At 44.0% G+C, this 25,344-nt stretch overlaps 11 protein-coding genes across 11 annotated transcripts; 3 read left to right on the forward strand and 8 right to left on the reverse strand.

Annotated features, from left to right (window-relative positions):
* Positions 1–227: 227 nt before the first annotated feature.
* L199_003432 (uncharacterized protein) lies at positions 228–2,415 on the forward strand (the record flags this gene model as incomplete). The annotated part of the gene is made up of 7 exons (XM_064889164.1): positions 228–288; positions 370–501; positions 572–600; positions 683–713; positions 788–1,076; positions 1,204–1,330; positions 1,426–2,415. The coding sequence occupies 7 exons, from the start codon at positions 228–230 to the stop codon at positions 2,413–2,415; spliced, it is 1,659 nt and encodes a 552-aa protein (XP_064745236.1).
* Positions 2,416–2,638: 223 nt separating this feature from the next.
* On the reverse strand, positions 2,639–5,402 carry L199_003433 (uncharacterized protein; the record flags this gene model as incomplete). The annotated part of the gene is made up of 15 exons (XM_064889165.1): positions 2,639–2,866; positions 2,958–3,188; positions 3,292–3,371; positions 3,439–3,457; positions 3,518–3,566; positions 3,631–3,784; positions 3,850–3,919; positions 3,985–4,131; positions 4,195–4,246; positions 4,322–4,427; positions 4,505–4,561; positions 4,615–4,678; positions 4,736–4,795; positions 4,866–4,975; positions 5,075–5,402. The coding sequence occupies 15 exons, from the start codon at positions 5,400–5,402 to the stop codon at positions 2,639–2,641; spliced, it is 1,755 nt and encodes a 584-aa protein (XP_064745237.1).
* A 662-nt stretch (positions 5,403–6,064) lies between these two features.
* On the reverse strand, positions 6,065–8,506 carry L199_003434 (uncharacterized protein; the record flags this gene model as incomplete). Its single annotated transcript, XM_064889166.1, has 13 exons — positions 6,065–6,104; positions 6,167–6,458; positions 6,521–6,609; positions 6,668–6,856; positions 6,945–7,080; positions 7,142–7,207; positions 7,271–7,404; positions 7,468–7,587; positions 7,660–7,856; positions 7,916–7,938; positions 7,994–8,055; positions 8,110–8,199; positions 8,262–8,506. The coding sequence occupies 13 exons, from the start codon at positions 8,504–8,506 to the stop codon at positions 6,065–6,067; spliced, it is 1,683 nt and encodes a 560-aa protein (XP_064745238.1).
* A 1,111-nt stretch (positions 8,507–9,617) lies between these two features.
* L199_003435 (uncharacterized protein) lies at positions 9,618–10,567 on the reverse strand (the record flags this gene model as incomplete). The annotated part of the gene is made up of 4 exons (XM_064889167.1): positions 9,618–9,638; positions 9,718–9,862; positions 9,954–10,201; positions 10,304–10,567. The coding sequence occupies 4 exons, from the start codon at positions 10,565–10,567 to the stop codon at positions 9,618–9,620; spliced, it is 678 nt and encodes a 225-aa protein (XP_064745239.1).
* Positions 10,568–11,058: 491 nt separating this feature from the next.
* Positions 11,059–11,622, reverse strand: L199_003436 (uncharacterized protein; the record flags this gene model as incomplete). The annotated part of the gene is made up of 1 exon (XM_064889168.1): positions 11,059–11,622. One exon carries the CDS (start codon positions 11,620–11,622, stop codon positions 11,059–11,061), a length of 564 nt encoding a protein of 187 aa, XP_064745240.1.
* A 294-nt stretch (positions 11,623–11,916) lies between these two features.
* L199_003437 (uncharacterized protein) lies at positions 11,917–12,758 on the reverse strand (the record flags this gene model as incomplete). Its single annotated transcript, XM_064889169.1, has 4 exons — positions 11,917–12,206; positions 12,281–12,377; positions 12,446–12,576; positions 12,638–12,758. The coding sequence occupies 4 exons, from the start codon at positions 12,756–12,758 to the stop codon at positions 11,917–11,919; spliced, it is 639 nt and encodes a 212-aa protein (XP_064745241.1).
* A 149-nt stretch (positions 12,759–12,907) lies between these two features.
* On the reverse strand, positions 12,908–14,015 carry L199_003438 (uncharacterized protein; the record flags this gene model as incomplete). The annotated part of the gene is made up of 4 exons (XM_064889170.1): positions 12,908–13,051; positions 13,259–13,521; positions 13,690–13,812; positions 13,874–14,015. 4 exons carry the CDS (start codon positions 14,013–14,015, stop codon positions 12,908–12,910), a joined length of 672 nt encoding a protein of 223 aa, XP_064745242.1.
* A 428-nt stretch (positions 14,016–14,443) lies between these two features.
* L199_003439 (uncharacterized protein) lies at positions 14,444–16,700 on the reverse strand (the record flags this gene model as incomplete). The annotated part of the gene is made up of 8 exons (XM_064889171.1): positions 14,444–14,712; positions 14,785–15,225; positions 15,300–15,360; positions 15,443–15,688; positions 15,747–15,833; positions 15,907–16,013; positions 16,094–16,166; positions 16,278–16,700. The coding sequence occupies 8 exons, from the start codon at positions 16,698–16,700 to the stop codon at positions 14,444–14,446; spliced, it is 1,707 nt and encodes a 568-aa protein (XP_064745243.1).
* Positions 16,701–17,092: 392 nt separating this feature from the next.
* L199_003440 (uncharacterized protein) lies at positions 17,093–18,680 on the forward strand (the record flags this gene model as incomplete). Its single annotated transcript, XM_064889172.1, has 5 exons — positions 17,093–17,104; positions 17,160–17,311; positions 17,541–17,736; positions 18,051–18,291; positions 18,385–18,680. The coding sequence occupies 5 exons, from the start codon at positions 17,093–17,095 to the stop codon at positions 18,678–18,680; spliced, it is 897 nt and encodes a 298-aa protein (XP_064745244.1).
* Positions 18,681–22,030: 3,350 nt separating this feature from the next.
* L199_003442 (uncharacterized protein) lies at positions 22,031–22,647 on the reverse strand (the record flags this gene model as incomplete). The annotated part of the gene is made up of 2 exons (XM_064889173.1): positions 22,031–22,423; positions 22,522–22,647. The coding sequence occupies 2 exons, from the start codon at positions 22,645–22,647 to the stop codon at positions 22,031–22,033; spliced, it is 519 nt and encodes a 172-aa protein (XP_064745245.1).
* Positions 22,648–23,195: 548 nt separating this feature from the next.
* On the forward strand, positions 23,196–24,784 carry L199_003443 (uncharacterized protein; the record flags this gene model as incomplete). Its single annotated transcript, XM_064889174.1, has 8 exons — positions 23,196–23,402; positions 23,461–23,636; positions 23,696–23,827; positions 23,917–24,009; positions 24,091–24,130; positions 24,210–24,354; positions 24,433–24,501; positions 24,585–24,784. 8 exons carry the CDS (start codon positions 23,196–23,198, stop codon positions 24,782–24,784), a joined length of 1,062 nt encoding a protein of 353 aa, XP_064745246.1.
* Positions 24,785–25,344: the final 560 nt, after the last annotated feature.

The raw sequence follows: 25,344 nt of genomic DNA on the forward strand, positions 1-25,344 counted from the left end.
TGGACACAGACTCTCAAAGGAGGGCTATACGTTTGAGATCTTTATCGGATCTATCTCGGGTGCAGCATACTCACTCCCACACACTCCCACACGGGAAACGGAACCTCATCAGCATGGCCGTATCGCCGTAGATCACTATGCTATATACATATCGCCTTTGTATGTATGTCTTCTGATCTTTACATTAACATGACCCTACCTCTCAAGTGTAGCACCTACGAGACATCATGACATCCGGTCAACAGCATGACAACAGCTCGAAAGGTAGAGTAGCAGTGTTAGGACTGGGTGGGTGGCTTATAAGATCGTACTTCCCATGGTATACCACCGCTGATCTTAGCTTACCTTGCTCTTTGGTTCCATCATTAGGTATATCAGGTATCGTCCAGGTCAAAAACCTAGTGGAAGAAGGTTTCCAAGTGGTTGGATTTGAACGTAATGATTACTATGGTGGATTATGGAGGTATACCGAGGATAAGGAACAGATCTCCGTTCCGAAGAGTGAGTTGATCCATCTGGACAGGATGAGTATGACAAGGGGAATCAAGCTGAATGCGATATGTGATAATAGACACGATAGCTAATACTTCCAAGTACTTTGTGGGTCAAGATCACCTCATCAGATATCACATTGTCGATAGTTTGAACGTGAAGGAGCTGATGGGGTAGACGCACTGTACAGGGTCATTACACGGACTTCCCATTCAACGATGGTAAGCAATTCCATTGCATCCAACCTATCCATCAAGGTGCCTACTCATATCTCAAACAATCCATTCTCTTACAGATGTCCCTACCTACCCTCGCGCATCAGATATCTACTCTAATCTCCAAGATTATGTGAATCATTTTGACCTTCTCCAATACATGCGACTGGGTATCATCATCACCCTGTTAGAGCGATCCCAGGATGGTCAAGCATGGAACGTTCATTATACCTCGCATGAAAAGGATATAGTTGAAAGGTTCGATAAGGTGGTCGTATGTACTGGACCATGGGAGAGGAGCTATAAGCCTAAGTATAAGGGAGAAGCGGATTTTAAAGGGGTATTCGTTATGGGAAAGGAATACAAAGGGTGAGTTCACCTTGTTTTTGTACCCATCGTCCACCGCAGTTCAGTCATGATCCATCAGTAACTACAAGACGAAGCATAGGGAAGGAATCAAGGATGCTGATGAATATGACCATACTCACTCGTATAGCCCCGAGGAGTATGCTGGCAAGAGGGTGGTGGTAGTCGGAATGTCATACACTGCTTGTGACACTGCTGTGGACTTGGCGGGAGTCGCCAAAGAGGTTTACATGTCACATCGATCAGGTGTGAGGATAGTAAGTATATTCATCACTATCATTCCAATCTCAGCTGGATGTCGTAGGAGGTCTGGTTGATATTCATGTTGATCCTATTATTACGCCCTTCCTAGTGTCCTCGTATAGTTGACGGAAAGGCATTCGACACCAAAGTCACCCGTCAACTCAGCTCGCTCACGACATTCTTCGACAAGCACATCCCATGGCTGGGCGATTACATCCCCAACAAAGTGATGGTCTCCAACATGCTTAAGGTCTATCCGAATCTCAAACCCGAATGGAGATTACTTCCTGCACCGGCATTCAAAAACACCTGGGGAGTGATTAACGATCATATCATTGATAAATTCACATCTGGCGATGTAATCCCCTTGAACGGTATAAAATCATTCACACCTAATGGATTTATCACTGAGGATTTTAATGGTCAGGAAGTGCATACTGAGGTGGATGTGGTGATATTCTGTACTGGCGCATATTTTGATTATTCGAATTTGTCACCTGAAGCTAATCCAACGATTCATCAACCGAAAGAATGGGAAAATTTAAAACATTCAAATGGATTGTTGTATCCTAGATTATATCAGAATATCTTTCATCCGCAATTCATCGATTCCCTAGCATTTATTGGTCCATGTAAAGGATTTAGTTTCGCCATTCATCCAAATAGCGATCTCATCTCTCAAGCTATCACTCAAGTTTTCGCTGGTAACCTCAATTTCACCAACAAATTGCCGCAAAGTAAAGAAGAAGTGGATGAATGGTGTGAAGGTAATTATCAAGCTAATGTAAGATTGGTAAAGCGTTGGAGGACATTCAGGACTGGACCGACTATTGCGAGAGATTTCGAATCGTTCTTGAATGATGTGGCTGGAACTAGCGTGAATGAGTACCTGGGAGGATGGGGTTGGAAGGCATGGAAGTTCTGGTGGTACAATAGAGAATTGTATGGGTTATTGGTAAGAGGTGTTAATTCGCCTGCTCAATATAGGTTGTTTAAAGGGAATGGAAGGAAACAATGGGATGGTGCGGTGGGGATGATTTATGAAGCGAATGGAAGAGAGATGCCGGAGAGGTATCGAGGTAGAGCATTTGAGTGGTAATGAAGGAGTTGATGGCACTTCCATGATTGAGTTCTCAGTCTGTTTTTGTGGTTCTGTCGAATAGTATGTATAAATTCAATAGTCGTCAGTGATGTATATGAATTATCTCAATTATTTTATCAAGCCTTGCACCCTAGCAAGACTTGAGCGACACGCAGATGATCTTGACAATTCGATTCATGAGTTTTCCTGAGCATTCTAAATTCTTACAGACGATATCAACCTAGTTGGCATGGGGGATTGGCATCCCCATGAAACTTCTTCCATCTTTGCTCTTGAAGCTTAAATCCTTACCTACTAAATGAGCTGTGGAAGCTTCTTGTCCAATCTTTTCGATATCAAGTTTAGATTGTTGATCAGCAGGGAGGAGATCGTAGATTGCTTGAGCGTATCGAGGGGATATAGCACATTGTTGAACCAGATACTTATGTTGGACAATGGTATCGGCGAACTACAGTACAATAGACAGCAAACAAGACCTTGCGTCAATACCCTTTTCCGCGTGTTTCATACCACCATCACAAGTCACGAGCTCGACTCACTTTGAGCAACTTGGCAGTATTAGAATGAAGATGTTCTCTTTGAGTATCAGTCATAACTCTAGTATAGAGTTCTCTAACTTGATCGTACTCTGTAGGTTCACCTTCATGTTGCCAGTGACTTTGTCTTGAGACGATGTTCGACGCAGCTTGGTGTGGAACCTCCGCAACGGACTTGCCAGCGAACGTTGGTGCTCGAGAGCTGGGATTAGTGGACTGATAACTGTTAGGGAACTGTCGGTTATCATTATCAGTATCAGCGACAGCACCCATACGAAGCAAAGCGAAGTCAAGACAAACAATTGTAGTCATGTTTGCTTTGGACAAATCAACTCACGTAGGTAGGCTTTCTCGCTGCGTCACCATCGACTCGCATGGATCCCCAGTAATTGTCGGGCGAGTGGAATTTCGAAAGGACTGAGGAAGTATAAGATCAGTACTAGTCGCAATTGTAAGGGGGTTTTTAGTGGGAAGGGATACACACAAGGACAGTTGACGGGAATCTGTTACAAATTCATCAGCATATAATGTAAGATCCAATGTGTATTTCTTCAAACGCTTACCTGGTGGATGTTGGCACTTTGCAGTCGAGTGTACTGAGCGTCTCGATAGCTAAATTTGGTGAATGATTATCAATACGTGAAGATGGTATTTGAAATTGACTCCCATGACTTACAAGAAAGCTCGCCAGTTGAGCAGAGTATCTGGTGAAAGTTCAATACCGGGGACCAACGAACCGGGGGAGAAGGCAGCTTGCTCGACATCTCGATGGTAGTCTTCTGGATTTCTGTTCAATTCAATCTCGCCTACTTCTTGCATTGGGAATTGTCCTTCTCAAAGATATCAGCTATTGCACATAATTCGAGTTATGCGGAGATTAGGTGAAACGACCCACCTCGAGGCCAGATCTTGGTAACGTCGAATGGATCGAAGTTGGTTTGCGAGGCTTCCTCAGGGGTCATGACCTAATAGAAGAATCAGCATGGGAATGTTCGACAACGACAGACCTGAGTGAGTTGCGACTATTCACTTGTATCATCATGGTCCATTTGTATGTGCCACCGTTCTTGAGTGTCTCGTAGAGTTGTCGTTTAGAGTAATCGGGATCAACACCTTGAGTCATGAGAGTTTGGTCGAAGTCGAATTGTTTAGCCCCATGATGAGGACGGAAATGGTACTTTGCACAAGAGTCAACTCATACTGTACCATGACTACCACATCTATCTTTGATGCCGCTTACCTTGACATAGACGAAGCTTCCTTCAGCGTTAACCCATTTGAAAGTATGACATCTGATATACAATACTGATTAGCATATCACAATAGGTTGCATGTCCGAACTAGATCATGCAGCTCATAGGACTCACCCATAAGCAGAGAAATGATTACCATCTGGAGTGGCATGGTCGGAAAGTAACATCATACCAGCATGTTGGGATTCTGGTACATTTGCGAGGAAATCGAACCACGCGTCTATCAAATGGTGCATTGTCAGCGACGATCATAGTATTGAAGGCCTTGCATTGCTATTGTGAAGACATGGTACTCACTAAAATCCAATAAGAAGTTTTGAGGATTTCTTTGTTGCGATCTGATATTATCAGGACCTGAAGGCGGGTGTGTTAACGATGATCACAGACCCTATAAAAGTCGGACATACCTTGGAAAGGATCTCGAACGAAAAAGACAGGCCAATTGAGTCCAACCATATCGTAATTTCCTTCCTGCGTGATTGTCAGCCATATATCTATAGTACAGTAGGAAAGGGCAGATTCACTCACATCGGTATAGAATTTCACAGCGAACCCTCTCGGGTTACGAGCCGCATCAGGATATTCTCTCTACGATACAGCACAATATACAAAATGTAAGTAGCACCCTTAATGATGTGACACTGTATAATCAACTAACACCATAGGTGACAGTACTCAATCGACAGAAGATCGGGGTAGATTTTCCTACGCTGCTGAGGAAACTTGCTTTGGTGAACTTTGATACGTCCTTGGTCACAGTGAATTTACCTACAGTCCCAACTAAAAGTCAGTATCGATCTTACGTACAGTCCAGTCCAGTACAATATTGCATTATAGGTACAATATGAGAATTTTTGTGTTACGTACCGAAAGCTGCCCATCCGGCAGGATGAACGATCCTCTCTTGTAATTTTGATCTATCGAATGCCTGTTGTTTCTCAAGAAGCAACGCATCACCTTGATATGGGATCCCACCGACATTCAACGGATGACCTGAATCAGGTAAGAGTTGTCCAAAGTTTGAAGTATAGTATGGTGAGTTATCTTGCGCATGGCTTTCTGAGACTAGACCAGCGATTCGAGAGGCAGTAGCAGCTGGACCTTCGTTAAGGCCCGAGAAGAACTGTGATCGTTGAAGGGGCCGAGGGTCGACACCGGGTACTTTCTCTAATGTTTGTTGGATGAACGCGGCCATTGTGTGATTGGATTACTTGTATTTGATGCTTTGTGATCCACAGCAGCTGAGAATTGTATAATACAAAAAAAGGGGAAAGTAGTGGGCGATGTCCATTCTAAATCGAGTTGTATATCTAATAAATATATAGTATGAGATTGTAGGTGTTAAACAGCCAATCGAATCAAGTAGATTACAAGTCGTATTTCGACGTCATCGCTGCGTACTACCTGACCTCATATGATACTCCTGTAGGACCAGAATGACGAGGTATGTGGTATCCCTGGATTGAAATGACACGGTTTTGATACTAAGTTTCTGAATCGCAACCAGGCGCAAATCGAGTGCCGATAAGAGTATGGGTGTTCTTTGCTAAGCATGATAACGTGATTAGTTAATGGTTAAGCTTATTAGCCACGTTTGACCCTTCCCACGCAGATTCCAGCAAATCGGTCCGTAAGTCTCCTTCGAGGGTTGGCACTATGCGGTCATCGCCCGTGAGTTTACACTGTAGGGCTCATCTGCTATGACGATTACTGGAACAGTTATGAATAGAGTTATCATGCGATACATACGTCTACATTCTATATAAGTCAACTATGACGATATTTGGTATTTGAAGAGGCAACAAGGGAATGGGAAAGAACACCTGGATGCTCTGCGGCATTGTAGGTTGAAATGCATTACAAGGAGTAAATGAAATCCTCATTTTGAAGATCGGTTCTGCGTGGAAATTGTCAGTTTCGACATAATCCTATATCGCATACAGATACATGAACACTTACAAATCCATGAAAGCTTGATCGTTGTAAGCTCCTTCACCCTCAAGTTGTCCATCTGCAACTTGACCGGCTCTCTGTTTCGCTCGAAGTTCTTGCCATTTGGAGGAGTTCTCAAGTGATAGATCGATATGAGCACCGGTCTTTCCACTGGCGATTCTTCGTTTGATATTCCGCTTGTTCAACATGTGGAGATACAGTCCTTGACAGATGATGAGTCCGAACATTATACCGAGAACGATCAGATTTCCAGTAAGACCGGTGTGATAATAAGGTGCTTCGGTTGATTTGTACAATTCTATGATAGAGATATGGATCAGCCCCTGAGTACCTCGAATCTGCTAGAACGATGATACTTACGAGGACCAACGATGTTCCCAACACTCAAACCAACAAAGAGCATACCGGTTGTAGTGGTTTTCTTGGTGTGACCCGCAGTATTGGCGAATCTGTCAAGAATACGTCAATAAGCACATTTTGACATTGGAGATTGAACGACCGACTCACTGCCAACTGAAGAAGAGAGGACTGATACATTGATAGACCTGGAGAATGAAGTAGACACCCAACAGTTTCGATTTGTGTTCGGCACCTCGGGGTAGAGCATACAACGCAGCAGCAGCGGCGAGAGGGAAGGCAGAAGCAACAAGTAAGACGGGGAACTTTCGCTTAGTGTAAGTCACAGCGAGAGCGGATCTGATAAAAGGAAGATATAGCAATGGTCAACAATTCAACATCACTTTTGCTTCTTGAAACGGGTGATGTGTATTATAATGATACTCACAAGATGTTGGAGACGATACCTATGGCTCCAGGGATCATGTTGTATAGGATGGTGTCGAAAGTACTGAGACCGAAACCTTGTAGGATCAATGGACCAAAGGTAGTGATACCACCGCTGACGAGGGAGATACAGAAGACTGTCATAAAAGCAATCCGTCAGTCGTAATTTGGTTACGAGGTCGGATCTCCCAGACTCACCATTGACAACACAGAACCAAGTTTTAGGGTCTAAGACACATTCTCTGACTTGCGACCATTTGAATGCTATAGAGAGCATAATTGGTAAGCCCCATTCTTCTATATCTTTGATATAGGGTACCCACTCACTTGTACTTTGGGTACCAGTGTTGTTCAATCTGATTCGTTCCAGCGAAACGTACTTTTGGTGATCGTTGAGCCATCTAGCTTTGGTTGGGTGTCCAGGGAAAAGGAAGAAACAAGGGACAGACAATACAACGGCACTGAATACGTAAGAAAACTGTCAGCTCACGACGCCTTTTCCCCTCGAAGAATTGGTCACTCACATCAAACCACATACCATGAAGATGAGTTGGTAAGGGTGCAACGATGTATTTGCTTGACCCAGACCGTATGTGATCAAACTACCGAGGATGGTAGCCATACCGTTGGCAGAGTACCAAATACTATAGCGACTCAGAATCAGTACAAGTACGAGGCCACAGTAGGCATTGTATGATATGGCTGAATGACCTCACTTGTTTCTTAAAGGCTGTTCCCGTCGAGTCCACCACATCGATACGACTACTAACATACTTGGCGAGATGGACGCCTCGAATGCACCAAGTATGAATCGCCATACGGCCAAACCAGCAAAACTGGTGAAAGCAGACATGATACAGAGGGATGCACCCCAGCCGAAGAAACAGAAACAGATCCAGATATTGACGGGGAGCTAACAGAGAAGCCGAGTCAGTGACTATCGTCAGATTCACTACCTGATGTCGAACCTACTTTTACGAGAGCATATACGGATACTGTGATAATAATCAGCCTTGATTCCATCTTCAATGATGAATGACTTCTACTCACAAGGTTGGAACACAAGTTGTGCAAAGTAGACCAAACTACTGAGCCACGAATATTGCTGTCCTCTACATATCAAGTCAGCCAGACTGCTGATCGATCCAGATATGGGGAATACTCACTCTAAATGAGCATCGGTCTTCAGTCCGAATACAGAGGCGAAGGATAATGATGATTTATCGAGTTGCTGGGTGAAGTAAATGATGAAAATCCTATCCAACCTTATCAGCATCTATGACCTGATCCGATTCTTGCGTTTCTACAGTACACATACATGGGAAGTAAAAAGGCATCGATCCTCTTTCGCACCGCGTTATTCTCCTCATCGGTAATCTCGTTTCTAGGTCCCGTATATTCGGCGAGCCACGCTGCACCTAAATCGGAGTGTTCGGCATTACCAGAGTTCAGGTCCTTGCCCTTCTCGAGATCGCCAGCAATGGAATCCTCAACATGTTCGTCGTGAGTCTTCTCCGTCGTCTTGGTTATCCCCTCGTGTTGTTGGTTATCGTATGTAGACATCGTATTTTGCAGATAAGTTCTGAGTAGTTGAAGATTGGAGACAGAGGGGGAAACGCGGGCAATTCGACACAAGGACCGTTGGCCTTTTATAACATCTTTGCATCCCTCTTTCACCCCTCAAAAACATAACGCCCCGGTTGGGGGTCCGAAGTCGCTTCCAAGTGCTCCACCTTCAACACCCTCTCTCGATGAAGAGTGAGAACAAGAACAGAACAAGTAATTTAGGGTGATCGTGAATCATCGGTATTTCCCAATTCTTCTTCTCGCCCGAAATACTGGGAAACACGAAAACTTTTGGCTGAATCGCTGTGCCGTCTGACGTCTCTCACGAATTTTTCCCCCTTCCTGCCCCTAAATGTTCAGGGAAAGCCGGCGGACCGGTTCCGATTCAAGCATGTTGATCCTTAGCCGCACTCACCGCCGGTGCGGGAAAGAGTGGCCCGGATTGGAATATTGGCTGGTCCGGTGTTCATGTATCTACTTCCGACCGGTTTATTGTCTGATCACTGCAATTGTTATATAAAAAACGTCAAGAAAGAGTGACCTTGCCCATTGCATTCTGGTTCAACTCAGGGTTTACTCTGTTGTTGTTGACCGAAACATCTTGAGAGGAAGCGGATAAACGTGAGATGACGAGTCCGCTTGATGCCACTACGTAGGCGGCTACAGATTGTACGTAATGATGAAGCGGTGTGGACCAAACGAGCTCGGATTTACGAGGATTTCCCCTCACTCAGACAGACACTCGAAACGCGCTGCTCCGTCTTTCGGGATAATAATCTAACGAGAGGATTCGGGATGTGATCGTGGTTATTCTCTGCTGAGCTGGCGGAAGGTAGTTGTTAACAGCTCTTGTTGGGTTTTTTGTTGCTGATTTTAAGACGATATGTACGGAAACAACAAGAGAAGTTGTTCCGTAATCCTGTTGTACATGCATAATCTCATGGTGTACTACTTGCTGTGTCACAGATATTTTACCGACCATCAATGACTCAGTCGAACCTTCAGGTCTACTCATCCATTCGCATACATATATGCGTTATGTGTATCTTCAGAGTGACCTGTGAGGGTAAGGTCATGCATGAATTGATGGGCACAAGTCATTTCATAACTAGCAGAAAGTAATATGAATCTGCGTTGGAAAAAAGACAAATACCATTAGTTCTATGTCTTCCTGAGCAGATGAGTATCGAGAATGAAGCGTCATTCACCCCAACATTCTGGCCACCACAGGTAGTCGGATCCCCACTGAAAGTATCCGTACCCGTATATGCTCCTGGACAATTATCTCCACTTAGGCATTTACCTGGTCCGGCCGTACATTCACCTGTGAATTTGAAGTCCATTGCGTATTTACTATCCCCTCACCAATCAATCAATCAGTTCAATCAAAATTATCAGTCTTTTTTCTTCTGCGGCATAGCCAAACAAGTGAACGAATACTTACAAATGATGTTCGCCTAAACCTGTAGTAAGTAATGAATAATCCGCCGAGTTCATCATGGAATTAGCGATTGTGAATTCCATAAAACCACATCCTGTGCCATCAAATCCACAATTATCTTTCGTACCATCCATCCATGCTATACCACTATCGACCGGCCCATTGATCGTAACGCTTCCTTGAACAGGTTGGCCAGCTCTGTTAGCAGCGTAGGCAAAGAGCGGTTGACCTTCTCCGCAGTTGTTGACAATCTATTACCAATCAAACCAAAATCGAACCAAAGCAAAAGGGTCAAGGTCAGCATGAAAAGCGCACAAAAGAAGATAAATTACCAGGTTCAGATTTGAACTTACCGTGATTTCATGTGATTCTCCACCATTGGCAGCACCCCCTGCGGAACAAGGGACAGAAGCAGAACTTGCAGGAGGGGCACCTGCGGGAGGTGAACTGGACGAGGGAGGAGGAGCAGCAGAGGCAGGAGCAGGTGGTGCGGTCGATGCAGGTGGAGTTGCGACAGCAGGAGGAGTTGAAGTTGTAGCACCCCAACCGAATCTCTGGGGAGCCGCAAATGTACCAGCATTTGCGGCGGTCAAGAGGACGAATGATTTGATTAACATGGTATGGTTGTGAGCGTGAAGAGGGGATATAGTGGAAGTTGAGGGATGATCAGACGAACGGTTGGAAAGATTTGTTCAGAGGAGAGTTCATGATAAAGCTGTCTTGTTCTATCATCGCATATATAAACGTTTTGATGGCGGATTGATCGGATGATGAGATTTTTGGAGTGCACAATAGTATGATCCAGTGATTGCAGGAGAGATCGATCAGATTGGACCGATAACAGGAAATTGATCGAGGGATATGCAATGGAGTGATATCGATATATTGCTGGGATTGAAAAGATTAAACAATAAGAGGGATATCCAGATGATCGACAAGGAGTCTTGATGACAAGACTATTCCGCCAACGTCCATCTTCTCACCAAGCATCCTTCCAGATTTTTCTCATTTCCCCTGGTCATCTGAACGGTGAGATAGATCATCAAAGGTATCCCACCTCTCATTGGTATAGTCACCTATCCCTCATCAAGTATCTTTATCCAACTTTTCACTTCCCCTCTTTTCCCACATCCACCACCGGTCCTTGATCGCCATAAACTGGATCACCCTTCAACCACTTCAATTTCCTAATATTATCCCAATTCTTATCTTTCTCATCTGATTCTCCCGTACACATATCCCAATTATCACTTTCTTTCGGATAACTTCCAACCATCTCAAACGATCCTTTATCTTCTGTTAGTGCATGTCCAACGCCAGCAGGGACGATCATCACATCCCCTTTTCCCACTTCTATCTCTACCTTGTGAGGGTTAGATACTGATCCACCGAAACATAATCTTGCTGAACCATCAACAACGACCAGTACCTCGTCGACGGTCGAATGATAATGATGCTGTCCGTACATCGTATATCTCCATGCGGGCTTGACTATACCCATGGAAGATATGTGCTGTTCCACGGAGGTTGGCGAAAGGGACGAAGGATAAGCTGAATGGTAGATCATAAATGGGTAAGGACGAAGTGAGGTGTTGGGGAAGTTCTGATAAGCTGGAATATGATGTTTTGACACTTTGAGTGAAGAGAGGGTCATGGGTGTGAGAGGTGCCATGATGGTGAGGGCTCGGGTTTGAATAACAATACTTGCGGAGTGGGCAGACAAAGAAGGACGGAATGTCAATCTCCTTAATGGTGACATGCGTGGATGATATGAGGAAGTAAGCGACGAAGGTGGAGAAGAATCAAGATCAAAGAAGGTGAAGGCGGTTTGGAGGACGTGACGTCATTCTGAATCTGGTGAGTAATCATCTCATCTTACTGAACTGAATGATTACATTGATCTGTATATGTCAGCGGGTAGAAGTGAAAACGCACACGTCTGACCCAAATATCGTTAGATGCATGACTACCCACACCATCCCCCATGTCCCGAATCACAATCCCACCTGAACCCCTCTTTGAAATCGTATCCTCTCCCACCGTCTTCCCATATCTGCACGGCACTCTCAACACCTTTCAGCCTGGAGGTAGGGACAAGCCTGTTCCTAGCTGAGATGAAAGCCTTGAGAGCGAGACGCTGTAGTTGAGAATTTGTATACTTGCGCAATAGCTGGTTGAGGTTGTCAATGGGTAAATCCGGTAAGATCGAGACGGATGATGGCTTTGCAAGAGGTAAGATCAAAGATGAGAAAGCGTCTATACCATTGACAATCACAGGTATAAGTCCTCAAGATCCCGTGTGCCTTGCTATACGAGCAAAAATGACTCACCATGATGTGTTTGAGGTGGTACAGTGGCAACGATACAGCCCGATAGCATAGCTTTGGCTATCCTATCATCTAATTCACCATACTGCCAGCGCTCGAACTGGGAAACATCCAATATTCAGATTAGCTCGACATATAATCAGATGGCTACGGTTGTATTCCACTTACCAGACAGATACCAGCATCTCTCATAGCTTTAGCCAACCTTTCTTCTTCTTTCAACCAAAATTTCCTCCAACGACTGTTCGGCGAAAAAGGATCTTCACCAGCTTTCGGAGACAGTGGCGATCTACGTGATGCTACAGACATGCACGAATCAGTCCGGATCGAGTACCGCTATAAGCAGTTATTCGAACTCACGTGAATAGATAGACCATGTTCTACCCCAAGGTAATTTCGGATAATCCTTGGTAGCCGTCGTACGAAGTGGGAAATATACGATGGACCGTCGATTGGTTATACGTCGCGAGGGGTAAAACATTTTGGGGCTGAAAAAGGAATCTCGAGATATTAGATTATACGTTCACCTTTACCGAGAGGGTGGGAATGGTAGCAACAAAGTACAACTTACTCGGCCTGGAGAAGGACAAGTGAAAAATTTCAGCAAATGGTCAAATTATTCTTACAAGTTCATGAAGCTACGAAAGTCTCACTTACCGAAGGTAATACATGAGTCAATAATCCCAATTCCCATCCCTCACCATGTGTTGTCTTTAGAGCATCATGCTTATGTTCAGGTTTTAATATATGATGAGGATGAGTTAACAATGATACCTGAGGAATATAGAAATAACAAACAGGTGTTAGCACACTACTCCCACTCTCCTCGATCCAATAGTACAGTATAACCCCAGAAGTAGCAGATCTACATATTTCGAGTGAGGTATAGATGTGAAGCATCAACTCAGATATAACGAATATCCGTATCTGTATTCGTATCCACCTGATCCTCCGCAGCAGTGAAACAAACGTCAAACTCACATTAGCTCTTCCAGGAGTTTTCATCCCTTCTTCCACCCTAATAACTTTCTTTTCCCCACAACCCAAATCTGCATGTCCACTTTCATCTCCTACTCTCCATATCCAATCGAACTGATTACATCCCAAATTGTTCAGATTCTCCTTCGATGATAGATCCGAGTTCCAAGTGGGTGAGAAGGATGATATGGTGGTGAGGTTGAATCTGTTCGAGGATGTTAGGGATGAATGGAGAGTCAATGCAGATGGTATTTGTGGAGAATCATCTAGGGGTGATATGAGGCGTTAGGAATGACTGTGACTACTATTAATTGATGGCAGAGATGATTGTAACTAACATGGAAGATCTATTGGAACAACAAGACCACTTTAGCATTCATGATCTATCCTGTACTCGCAAACAGAGGCTCAATAAGCGATGGGATAATATTTACCTATAAACAATAATACATTCTTCGGATGATCGCAGACTTCTTCCTCTTCTCCTTGTGATGTCAAACGGTAATCAAATGGTGTGGGATGGTTGCCATACCATTTTGGAAACCCCCACTGATGGGCTATTCAGTCACGAATGAACATCAGACTACAGCCCTCCCTTGTATCGGTAGATGGACTTACGATCGTCCACCTGTGCAGATTCAGGTATATCAGGTCTCCTACCCACTGCTACCAAGTATGCTATTGTGAGTAATCCCAATGGGATAGGCAAGATGAATAACGAGGATAGAGAGGTCGAACGAGGAGGGGCGGTAAGTCGCATGATGATGATGTTTTCAAGGATATGAGTATATGTACATAGAACTGGAGATTGGTTGGGTTAGGGGAATGTGGATGCTATATAATTGTTGCTGAGGGGCATATCATGGTGTCTTGTTCGGTATCTTCTGTTTGAATGGGATAGTAGGATGAAGGACTGGAGGAAGTGAAGTAAGTTTGCTGTTGTTTGTCACTTGATTGATTCGAGGCACAATGATTCGGTTATTTGGCGATGGTGGTGACAAACGTTGATAGCCAATAGACTGTATCTGTAATCCGCAGCAGCAGATCATCCCATCAAATGTCCCAATCGCTGATACTCTTCAACGGTGCTGGGTGTAAGTCGTAGTATCGCCAACTATCATACTATGAAATACATTGTACAGTACATGGTCATGTATACAACTTTAGGATGCACTAGATAAGACCCTTCTACGCCCAAACAGCAGTCCTCAATCCACCTCTCAATTCCAATCCATACCCACTCCACCCTCCTATATCTTCCTCTTCTTCCTCCTCTTCAACCACATGTGATAATCCTTCATCTACATCATCCCATCTCATCGATCTGTCCGTATTTGTATCCGTATCTGTGTTCTCAGATTCGTTCATGTACAACAAGCAGAATTGAGATCTATCCTGTATGACCACGGACGACCCATCTGGTGCCCAATGTAATTCATTTGCTGAGAAATCTGATCCTGTAAATATCATATCAAATCATCATTAATAATGTCTTATATTGTCCGACTGTAATGACAAACAATGCTCACTCGAAGGTATACCAACACCTTCCATCATCCCACCTCTCCCATCATTCTCCACTTTGTTCAACTCCCTATTGGTATCATCGGTACTCTCCTCTTCCCATCCACCACCTTCTTCATCCCACATATACACCGCAGAGGTCCTACCAACGACCGTCACTGCCAATTTCCTATTCTTACCTGTACCTGAACCTGAAGGACACCACTCAGCACTCTTGATGGTATTTTCAAATATCGTACTTGTCAAATGCTGTATATCGGGTGATTCGGCTGTAGGTGTCTTCAGGAAGGTATATATATGTATGACGTTTGGTGAGTTGTCAAGCCGGATTGAGAGTAATGCACCATCTCGATCGAACGATATCTGCGTTACGCCGATAGAGGGATTGAGTTTACTGAGATCTGGGCGGATCGTGGGTATCGAAGTTGGAGTCTGAATACGATCGACTGTGATAGCGGAAGGAAATCAATCGAGATGAGCGTACTCTAGGACACGAGTATAATTGATTGTATGAACTTACACTGTACAATACCCCTTCCTCGAGTATCTTTAATCCAATCATGAGGTTCTTTCCATACGATCTGATAATACTCTACACTGTTAGCCATTTCTGACACCTAGACGAGATTGAAGATGGAGGAGAAAGGCACTGAAGAGACTCACCACATCCTTTTCGACTATCCTACTTCCCCAACTCAACACCCCTACACATCTCCATCCTTCACTCTCTACTATCCTCACTTTACCATCCCATCCTCCCTGGGCTAACCATCTCCCACCAGGTGCCCAGGTGAGGGTACGTATACCCAGACCTGGATCTTCGGTTGAGGAAGAAGGAGAGAAAGTCGGTGAGGTGTAATCGAATTGGGCGAGGAGTGGTCCAAGGGGAGAGTGGACAAACATCGAGTACTGAGAGATGTAATTCAGGTTAGTCATTGATATCTGAGATGGAAATGATTGGACTTACCGATAAAGAGCTATCCCAAACTGCGATATACCTCCCACATGGACTCCAGCTTATACCTTGAACGTCGAGAGCTGATAGTTGGAAGTGCTAACAAAGTATCGAGATACAGTTAGCTTTAGAACTAAAACGAGGAAATACAACTTGGAGAACGATAACTTACTCTGAATAGATTATAGTTATCTAACATATCATATATCCCAATATACTCTTTACCTAGATGTTTCTCTACAATCGCCAGATATCGCTTATCAGGTGAATACGTATGACCTATTTAATCATATATACCATCAGTCGATAAGATAAGCTTGATTATCAGGTGATATGGACGGAAGGGGCAGTTCACTCACATTGATTTGGTGATTTGGGGTTTTGAATGATTTTCGTAGAACCATTCGATAAATCATATATCGTTATTTTCAACTACATTCGATACAATCCCCCAGATAAGACAAAAACATCATCAAAAAGTTTTTGTCTTCCACCTATTTCTCTTCGACGAAAACCACTGTTGGAATTGGAAGTCAAACTTACATTATAATCCGACCAAACCATTACGCATTTCCCACTCCCACCCTTGACCCATTCGACTCTCACCATCCCTTCTATCCCCTCACCACCTATTCTAGCTACCTCCCCTGACAGTCCATCTCCTTCAGATGCCAATCCAAAGACCCAAGCTGTCCTGCCTATTGAAGAAAATGCAAGGATGTGTAATCCGTCTTCTGACCATTCCAGATGATCAATTTTTACATTGTCCTCTACTGTTTTGCTTGATGATGATGATGATGATGGAGGATTTGGTAGTTGACATGCCCACGTACGTACGATCTGCAATGTAGCTGTCGATCGGATGATCACCCTGTTCTGGTAGATGGTTGCTAGGAAGGTGGTTCCGGGTGAATAGGATATTAGAGATGCGTGATACAGCTGTGAGAAGTCGTATCCGTCTGACATGGTGGAGCGGATTTCGAACGATGGGATGGTTTAGCTCTCTCTTCTGTCGTCAGTCAATGATTGAAGCAAAGGTTGATGATATCTTGGATGGATGGATGGATGTTTATTTGGTTCGTGCTTTTGTAGTTACCAAAGTCAATCGCGCTTTGACACCTTGATGCCACGTGCAGATCAGCAGACAAAGTGCCACACCGACTGACCGTGAGTGCCTTGGTCAGTTGTAACTCCGAAACTCCGGCATGATATCAACCCAAAAATGCACAACCTCTATCCACTCAATCACTCGCTCGCTCTTACAACTCTTCAACTCCGCATCTCTCTTTCTCTTCCTCTTCCTTCTTCTTCTCATTCTTACCCCTCAAACGGGTGGAAATGTAATCATCAACACCAACATGGCATCAACAGTGAGCTGTCATTCTGATGTCTGTAGCGATTACAGCTCACTTATCACCTTCATAGTCTACACGTGCACCCGCTGTATCCCGCTTGGGACCCACAACAAGTGGGACGTCCAACTCTACCTTATCAGGTAATAGCGGTCCATCAGCTTTACCTACGTTTGATACGAGACAATGGGAAGACGAACTTAGCAAAGTCGATATATCAAAGCAGTGAGTCATTCACATTCCACCCTCTTTCGATGAAGTTACTCTTTTCACATTCCCTCTCCGATCAATCTATCTCTGATGAGACTAAATATAATGCAAAGTGGGAATCTCTCCTAAATCAATTGAGGAAATATAAAATACTTAGCACCTCTGATCCTGTCTATCGTCCCGCTACCCATCAACCATAGAAAAGAGCTATATAGCTGACTTGGCTGTTACTTCGGGTCTAAAGCGATCTAAACTCCCTCATATTCGATTATCTACTTATCGAAGGATACCCCGACGCAGCGGTAGAATTCGCCAGGGAAACTGGTCTACCCGCTGATGTAGATCACGAGAAAGTACAGGAACGGATGGAGATTCGTCAGGCGGTCGAAGATGGCAGAGTGGAAGAAGCTGTAAGGAGGGTGAACGAGTTGGATCCAGAGGTGAGTGAATTGCCTCCCATATCTACATATTTGACTTCACTATACTACTTTGCACCAAGCTTTCAATCCCATCAATGCATTTTCTCCCTCCTTTTCCCTTTCCAATTGCCATCCTTCTCGCCCACACACCCCAAGGATTTAAACCATCATGCACCACGCTTAGCCAGCTCACAGAGCGCGGCCATGCGGAAGCAACTGATACTCACAGACCTGATATGAGGGGTATTCGTGTATTTTTTGTTTTACTTCAAATTTCGATACATGATGATATACGAGATGAATTACTGACGCAGTGTCACATTCATCGTATATAGATACTCGATACCAACCCACCTCTACTATTCCATCTCCATCTCTTACGTATGATCGAATTGATCCGTTCAGAAGAGATTGACAAAGCTCTCGCATTCGCTACTGAGGAACTAGCACCTCGAGGGGCGGAAAATCCTGAATTCCGTCTTGAGCTGGAAAGGACAATGGGTTTGCTGGCTTTCCCCGACTTGGTCAGATTCGCGGATGATGCGGGTACGAGTATCAACGTGGATGGTAGTGAAGGTGAGTTACCATCCTCCAACACTTGTAGTCAATAATACATCCTCGACATCCTCGACAACGCAAAGTACTAATCGTTTGTTTGTTCGTGTGTAGATATCAAATCCATCCCATTAGAAACTCTTCAGCTATTCTCCGACCCATCTTTCACCCCTCTCATCGCATTGATGAAGAAATCATACCGAGTCGAAATATCCAAAGAATTGAATTCCGCTATATTAGAGAATCAAGGTCATGGCAGAGAAACGAAATTGAATGGATTGATAAGACTGATGGCATTTGGTGAGAATAAGTTGGTGGATGCTGGTCTGGGTCTACCTGTTCAGGAGAAAGAGAAAGGTAGGAATTGGGCTAAGAAGATATTGAATTTGAACGATGTAGACAGTCAGTAATCTGAGCAACGAAACCCTTTTGTATCTTCTATACACCTTTCTCAAGTTGGTTGTACTATTACTGTTGATAATGTCAAGGATAGAAAGACAAACGTTGTAATCAAAACAAAGATTTATAATGTATACACTATGATGGTCGTCAACCAAGTTATCACCAGTTCAGATACAGTCAAGCGGTGTAGTGAAACATCAGAGGTGGAATGCATAACGATATCTTAACTATGAGAATGAAAAGGTCGCTCGTTTCTTGTCCGTTCGTAAGAGGGCTTCATTTCGATATGACATGTAATCAGATTATCCTAGGTTTCATCATGTGTCTTTGACATTATCTGACGACTTAACCGAATAACATGGACGCAGCTACATCTACATTCCCTGCTGAAGCTTGAAGGAGTTGAATAGCTTGATCTCGAGGTGCGCCCAGACCGATCAACTAAGACCAAGAAGATTGAATGTCAGCATCCCTCGAAATTGTATAACCTCAAGACAATCGTCCTGATCCAGATCGATACTCACAGTCTGTATATCCTCCTCTTTCACATTCACTGACCCACCCCCACTCCCACTCGCACTTGAAGCAGCCGATCCACCACCCAATCTCTGTCCACCTGAAGATGATGTCGATCCTCCACCAAGCGCTGGTCCACTTCCTGGGAATTCCCTTTTGGGTACAGTCGGACTGGCCACACCAGCTTTAACACCTTGACTCGCTGCATCTCCCAATTCATTAGCCATTTCAGCTTCGCCTCTTCTCCTCGCTTTGTCCGGTAATTCATGTTCGGGCAAGAAAGGAACTTCAGTATTGTTGATCCGAAGAGTATTGGTTGAGAGGTCGATACAGCATTGATGTCGTTTCTGCAATGCATGAAACAAAGACTCAGTTGTATCAGCAATCATTCACCTCAGACCTAGATTAAAGTGTAGTTCGGCAGCAAGGAGGGAATTTCCGCTGTACTCACCAGCATATCCAAACCAAATAACAGATCTACCGCTCTACCTTCCAACACACTGAACGCACACGGTAAATGTAATCCACCAAGTTTGATCTGAGCAGAATGTATACGACCTAATATCCTGGCGGTTCCTACACCTTCGGCCATACCTGCGAATCGAGTATCGAGTAATCGCATGATCCTGCGAGATCAACGATCGATAAATGTCAATTGTTAGAGTCATGGGATCTGTAGTGATCACGACTCACCCGCAAGCTTCCGCACATTCAGGCGAGACTAATCAAGTCAAAAATGTAAGCTATATCGTTCAGGCATTCGAGTAATCTAGCTTACTGATTGTAGTTTGGGCTCCTGAATCTACGAAGGCTTTCACAGGATGTCCATTGACTTCCACGTTGACATACAACATCGTGACATTACCGAATGATTCCGGCTGCATAACGAGAGTTGATGTATCAGCTGCTGATGCAGAACTTCTCCAGGATAGCTAAATTCTTGAGCTTTTACTCACCGAATACTCCATGGCGTGCTGCATATTCTCCATGACTCCCTCCATCCGTATAGCTTCTTCGATCTTTTTCTGAGCTTCGATATCATATGGATCCGCATTGAGCAGCTGTTGAAGACAGTTTCAGCTCTAGCGTGGCGATAAAGTCTAACAGCTGATCTAGAGAACAATCCAAACATACCTCGATCTGACGTTGTTTCTCAGCAGCTGATGCGCGCTGTCTCTGTTGTGCATTGAGTAAAACCTGCTTGAAACTTTGAGTACCACCTTGAATCGCTTGATATGTCTCTGGGTCATTCTGCGAGGGAAAGAAACAGAATATTCATCAGTCCAATCACCTCTGTATGTATATTGTATAGGGTTATTAGGAAGATTGGGTATAGAGGAAACGTTGTACTCACATTCCTCAAATCATTCATTAAATCTGGATTTCCCAAAGCCTGCAACCTCATTCTCTCAATATCATCATCCGATCCACCCAAGTATGATACACCGGATGATGGTCCTGATGCAGATGCATGCTGGGAAGTAGAAGAAGATGATGATGATGCGGCAGGTTGAGGTCTGACCATACCATGGAAAGAAAACGCGTAAGCGTGTGTGATCCACTGCCATAGCCAAATACGACTGAATAGGCTTATAACTTACTTGGAGGTGAGGAATACAGTACTTTCTTTACCTGTCAGACCGTAGCTTGATAAGGTCCTTTTGACATCGGTGAGTGGTACACCAGAGTCTGTAGAGAGGAGTAGAGATGTGTGGGGGAGACCGGACTTTGGGATGGGGTGAATAAGCGGAGTTAGCTAATGTCATTTTGTCTGGAGCCAATATCAAGTAGTTCACAAGAACAGGGTATGAGGATGAGAGCGGAACGATGAGGTGATATTCGATCACAAGTAGCAAGATATAGATGGTAGTCTGACACCCACTTCAGCTTCGATCAACGCTTGGACATCCTGGATCTCCATATCGGGCGATACCTCGTGTTCGTACACTGTATCCGGTGCGATGACGGTGAGTTTCATGGTGGTGTTCTGCTACACTCTGGTAATCTATCTGCTGGCGAGGTGGGCGGTATCGGTGGTTGATGAGTAATGAATGGTGTTGTTGGATGACGAGAAAGAGAACAAGGTGATGATGATTCATTCATTATCAATCGTCTTGATCGAAATCAACCACCTCCACCTCATCATTATCCCCCAAGTATTCCTTAAATCTGCACTCCACTTTATAGGTCACCCCAATTCATCCTGCGGTCAAATTCTTTCTTCCTTCCTTGTTTTCTTTCTTTCTTTCTTCTTATTCAACATAACACCCGACGACGACGCTTCGACTCCCTCCTTCAATAGCTTAGCAGTCTCTCACCGTCAATCCACTCCTTCTCATGGGTGAGCGATACGGGTAAAGGTGGTTTTATCGATCAATAGTCAAACAATCGGGTCTTGAGTACGCCTTACTCTTTCTTTATACTTTTTGTGGGTCGGGCGTAATTAGATCAATACGGTACATTTCAACATCCCTCTGAGTAATGCAAATTATTCTTTCTTATTTTTCTCTTTTCCAGACTGTGCGAAGAGTCCATGTTCCTGAATGATGACAGCTCCCAGTTGGAAACGATGCGGTTGATTTGAATTTGTGAGTTGAGCGGTAGGGTAGTCAAGTAAGTTGGATAAGAATACATAGTAGACATGGACGTATGACTGTCTCCATGCAATCATATGAATCAATTCATGAAACATATGGGGTCGATCACTTATAATTGCGATAACACAACTCCACTATATCTACAACTACAACTACAAATCACATATAAAACTACAACGCCAAATCTCTCTTTCATATCTACCTTACAACGTCAAGCTCGTTCCACGTCTAAATTATCAAACACCTCACTCCATCATCTTCTCATACTTCTTAGCACCATCTACACCACCCCACCAATTCACTCTACATCCCGCAAACTGTTCGTGTTGTGGTCTCAGAACCGTATCGTGCAATTTGAAATCATCGACCGTCCCAACTCTCAAGAACCTCGTACCTGGGAATCCTTCTGATTTCCTGTACATCAACGTTCCGCAGGTTTCACAGAATCCATTGATCATATTTTTACCCGTTGTGGTGGTTTGATCTTGTACAAATAGAGTCAAGTGATCTTCTCCTCTTGAAAATCGAGTGTGGGAATCGAGAGTGGTGAAATTTGTAGCGAACATTGATGCGGTCACTTTACGACAGTCTGTACAGTTGCATAGGAACGTGTTGGCTAATCCTGGAGATTTGAGAGGCTATCACGAACAGCAAAGACAATTAAATATAATTTTGGCATATAATTTTGGCATAAAAAAAGAAAGGAGCATGATTATAAGTATGGTCGGTCACTCACGAATACTATTTGAACTTTCCCACAGAAACAGGTGGCAGTCGCTTCGTCCTCGTTCGACCAGCCATCGTGAGTGAGACTGTTATTGGGTGGAATGAAGGTAGGAGTATCGGGGATGGATGTGGTCATGTTCAAAGTGAAGATGCTATGTGTGACTGCAATGTGATTTACCTTGTGAAAGAGAGTAGAGGATAGAGAGCATGGAAGCCGGGTCTTGGAAAGTGACCTGACACGATCCTTTGGTTAAATATGTCATTCATGTCCATGGGAGTCTCATACGTCCTCATACTGTGATTACTAATGATACCCACGAGTGTCGTACGCCGTGATGACCATATATGCTTTCACATGACTGAATAGGAATGGAGGCAGTAACCGCACGCAAAAGTTCGGTTATCTCTGCATGTGTCATCAGTGGAGGTGGAGGAGTCGTTATTATCTTTCTCGTCATCACCCTTACGAGTATGCAAGACACTCTCATGTTCAAATGGAGGCTGAGCTAAGTGGATGAGTTAATGAGGAGTTACCACCTCCAGCTTGACATGCATTCGGAGCTTATCATAAATTATATAACTCAACCTTCTCCTCCTTTCCTCCATCCTTCTTCGCTCACATCAACCCATCTATCCCTCAAGGACTCCTTCACCTGACCAGACAGCTATTTCTGACGTTCCATCATGTCTTCGTCTGATCTTCCCAAGACGCATAAAGTGTGGTTACTCAGAACACGACCTACCGATAAGTCCACTCCTAACGAATTCGAACTCACCACTCGATCCACACCCACTATCGATGTTCTCGAGGAAGGTCAGGTATTGATCAAGAATACTTCATTCGGGAACGATCCAGCTCAGAGATTATGGATGGATGGAAGTATCGATCCGGTAAGTTGACATATCACTACCCCATGTGCATCCAAGCTAATATAGTACAACACCATAGAAACGTCTCTATATTAAACCGATTCTCGTGGGAGATGCCATCAGAGCCTCAACGATAGGTACCGTCGTCCTTTCCAAATCCAATAAATGGAATGTGGGGGATAACGTATACGGTGATGGCGATTGGGCGGAATACTCTGTAGTAGAAGATTCAGGCCCGTTGACAGGTAAAGAAATGTAAGTGATCCGTACTCAAACTCGATGGTGATTTTTATGCTGATAGGTTTGTGTCACAGTACTATCGACGGTCAATCACCGTACATTACCAACTCGATTCTCGGCTTGACAGGTCAAACGGCCTGGGTGGGAGCATTCAAAGAGATGGAATTGAAACCTGAACATGTACTTGTCGTATCTGGTGCAGCAGGGTAAGTGCAAACAATTGAAAATTCACCGAGCCAAACCACATTCTACGATCAAGCTTGACTGACTGACTGACAAATTGAAATAAAATTAGTGCCGTGGGATCTACTTTAATCCAGATCGCAAAGAAGGTGATTGGCGTCAGGACAGTTATAGGTATAGCAGGAGGAAAAGATAAATGTGAATGGTGTGTTGTTCTTACTACTTCCCTCTATATCACCTGTACTAGTCACGGAGCTGAATCGAGTGATTGGTATTCTCAATGTAGGGTCAAATCCATCGGGGCAGATGATTGTGTAGACTACAAGGTACATGTCCATTCACTACGCATCGATCCTCCACATCAGTTTGACATCAGATTTGACATTTGTTTTCTTCTTCTTCCAGGACCCCAATTATCCTGAACACCTCAAGAAACTCTTACCGGATTATGCTGATCGGTTCTTTGATAATGTCGGGGGAGAAATTCTGGATAACATGTTAACTTTGATGAAGAGACATGGGTTCGTTTCGATATGCGGGGCAATAGCTGGTAGGTGTTATTACAGCAGGGATCCCAAATGGTTGGTTGTAGTCACTGAATACTGATCAATTATTGTATCTCTCATAGGCTATAACGATGAAGGGATGACATTGAAACATTGGGGTGAATTGATTTACAATAGATTCACGATCAAAGGTGAATTTGAAGTCCTCGTCCTCCTTTTCCAGTGATCCTGCCAAACTTTTATGCCCATTGTGCTGAATCCATCTTCACCGTAGGAATGTTAATATTCGACCATGCCGCCGTCCTCGACCAAGCTGTATCGGAACTAGCCCAATGGATAAGGGACGGCACGATCAGTAATACAGAAAGTGAGACTGTCATCGAAGGTAAATTCGAGGATATCCCAGAGATTTATAATAAGTTGTTTAGTGGTGGGAATAAAGGTAAACTCATTACCAAGTTGGTTTCAGCTTGAGCATGAGATGGGACACGATATCGTATAGTAGATCGTTGAAGAAGGATTATCATGATCATGCAAAGGCCTTCGCGCCCGTCTCTCTCACTGAAGTTCGATATGTTTTAACAAAATTTCACTTCTAATCGATTGTATGACCCTCATTTTTCTGATTCAACTTCCCCCTCACTCAATTTGTAGCTTATAGTCATACCAGCATGAATCCAAGTTTGTCTTAATGTGCATTACCAAATCACCTCAACTCATTCAGATACACCAAAGTAGTTCAAGTTTCACATTCGCCGACTTGTTAGCAATATCGCAATCCCAACCTCGTCCGATCGTTTTCTTCTTTGGGCAATTCCCCCACTCTGACTGACCGTTAGATACGAGCCGCGAATTGGCATTCACAAACGACCAGATGGATGGTTGTTACTCGGTCTGAATGCGCAAAATACTGATAATGCTCACCTGTATAAGGGTAAGGGCGCTTGTACTAGACACTTATTTCCTTGGCTTAGCTAAATTTATCTCGCTGCACCCGTCTCAACATACTGCATGATACTGCCAAAAGCTTAACT

This window comes from Kwoniella botswanensis, chromosome 1, assembly GCF_036426115.1.
Source record: "Kwoniella botswanensis chromosome 1, complete sequence".
Taxonomy (NCBI): domain Eukaryota; kingdom Fungi; phylum Basidiomycota; class Tremellomycetes; order Tremellales; family Cryptococcaceae; genus Kwoniella; species Kwoniella botswanensis.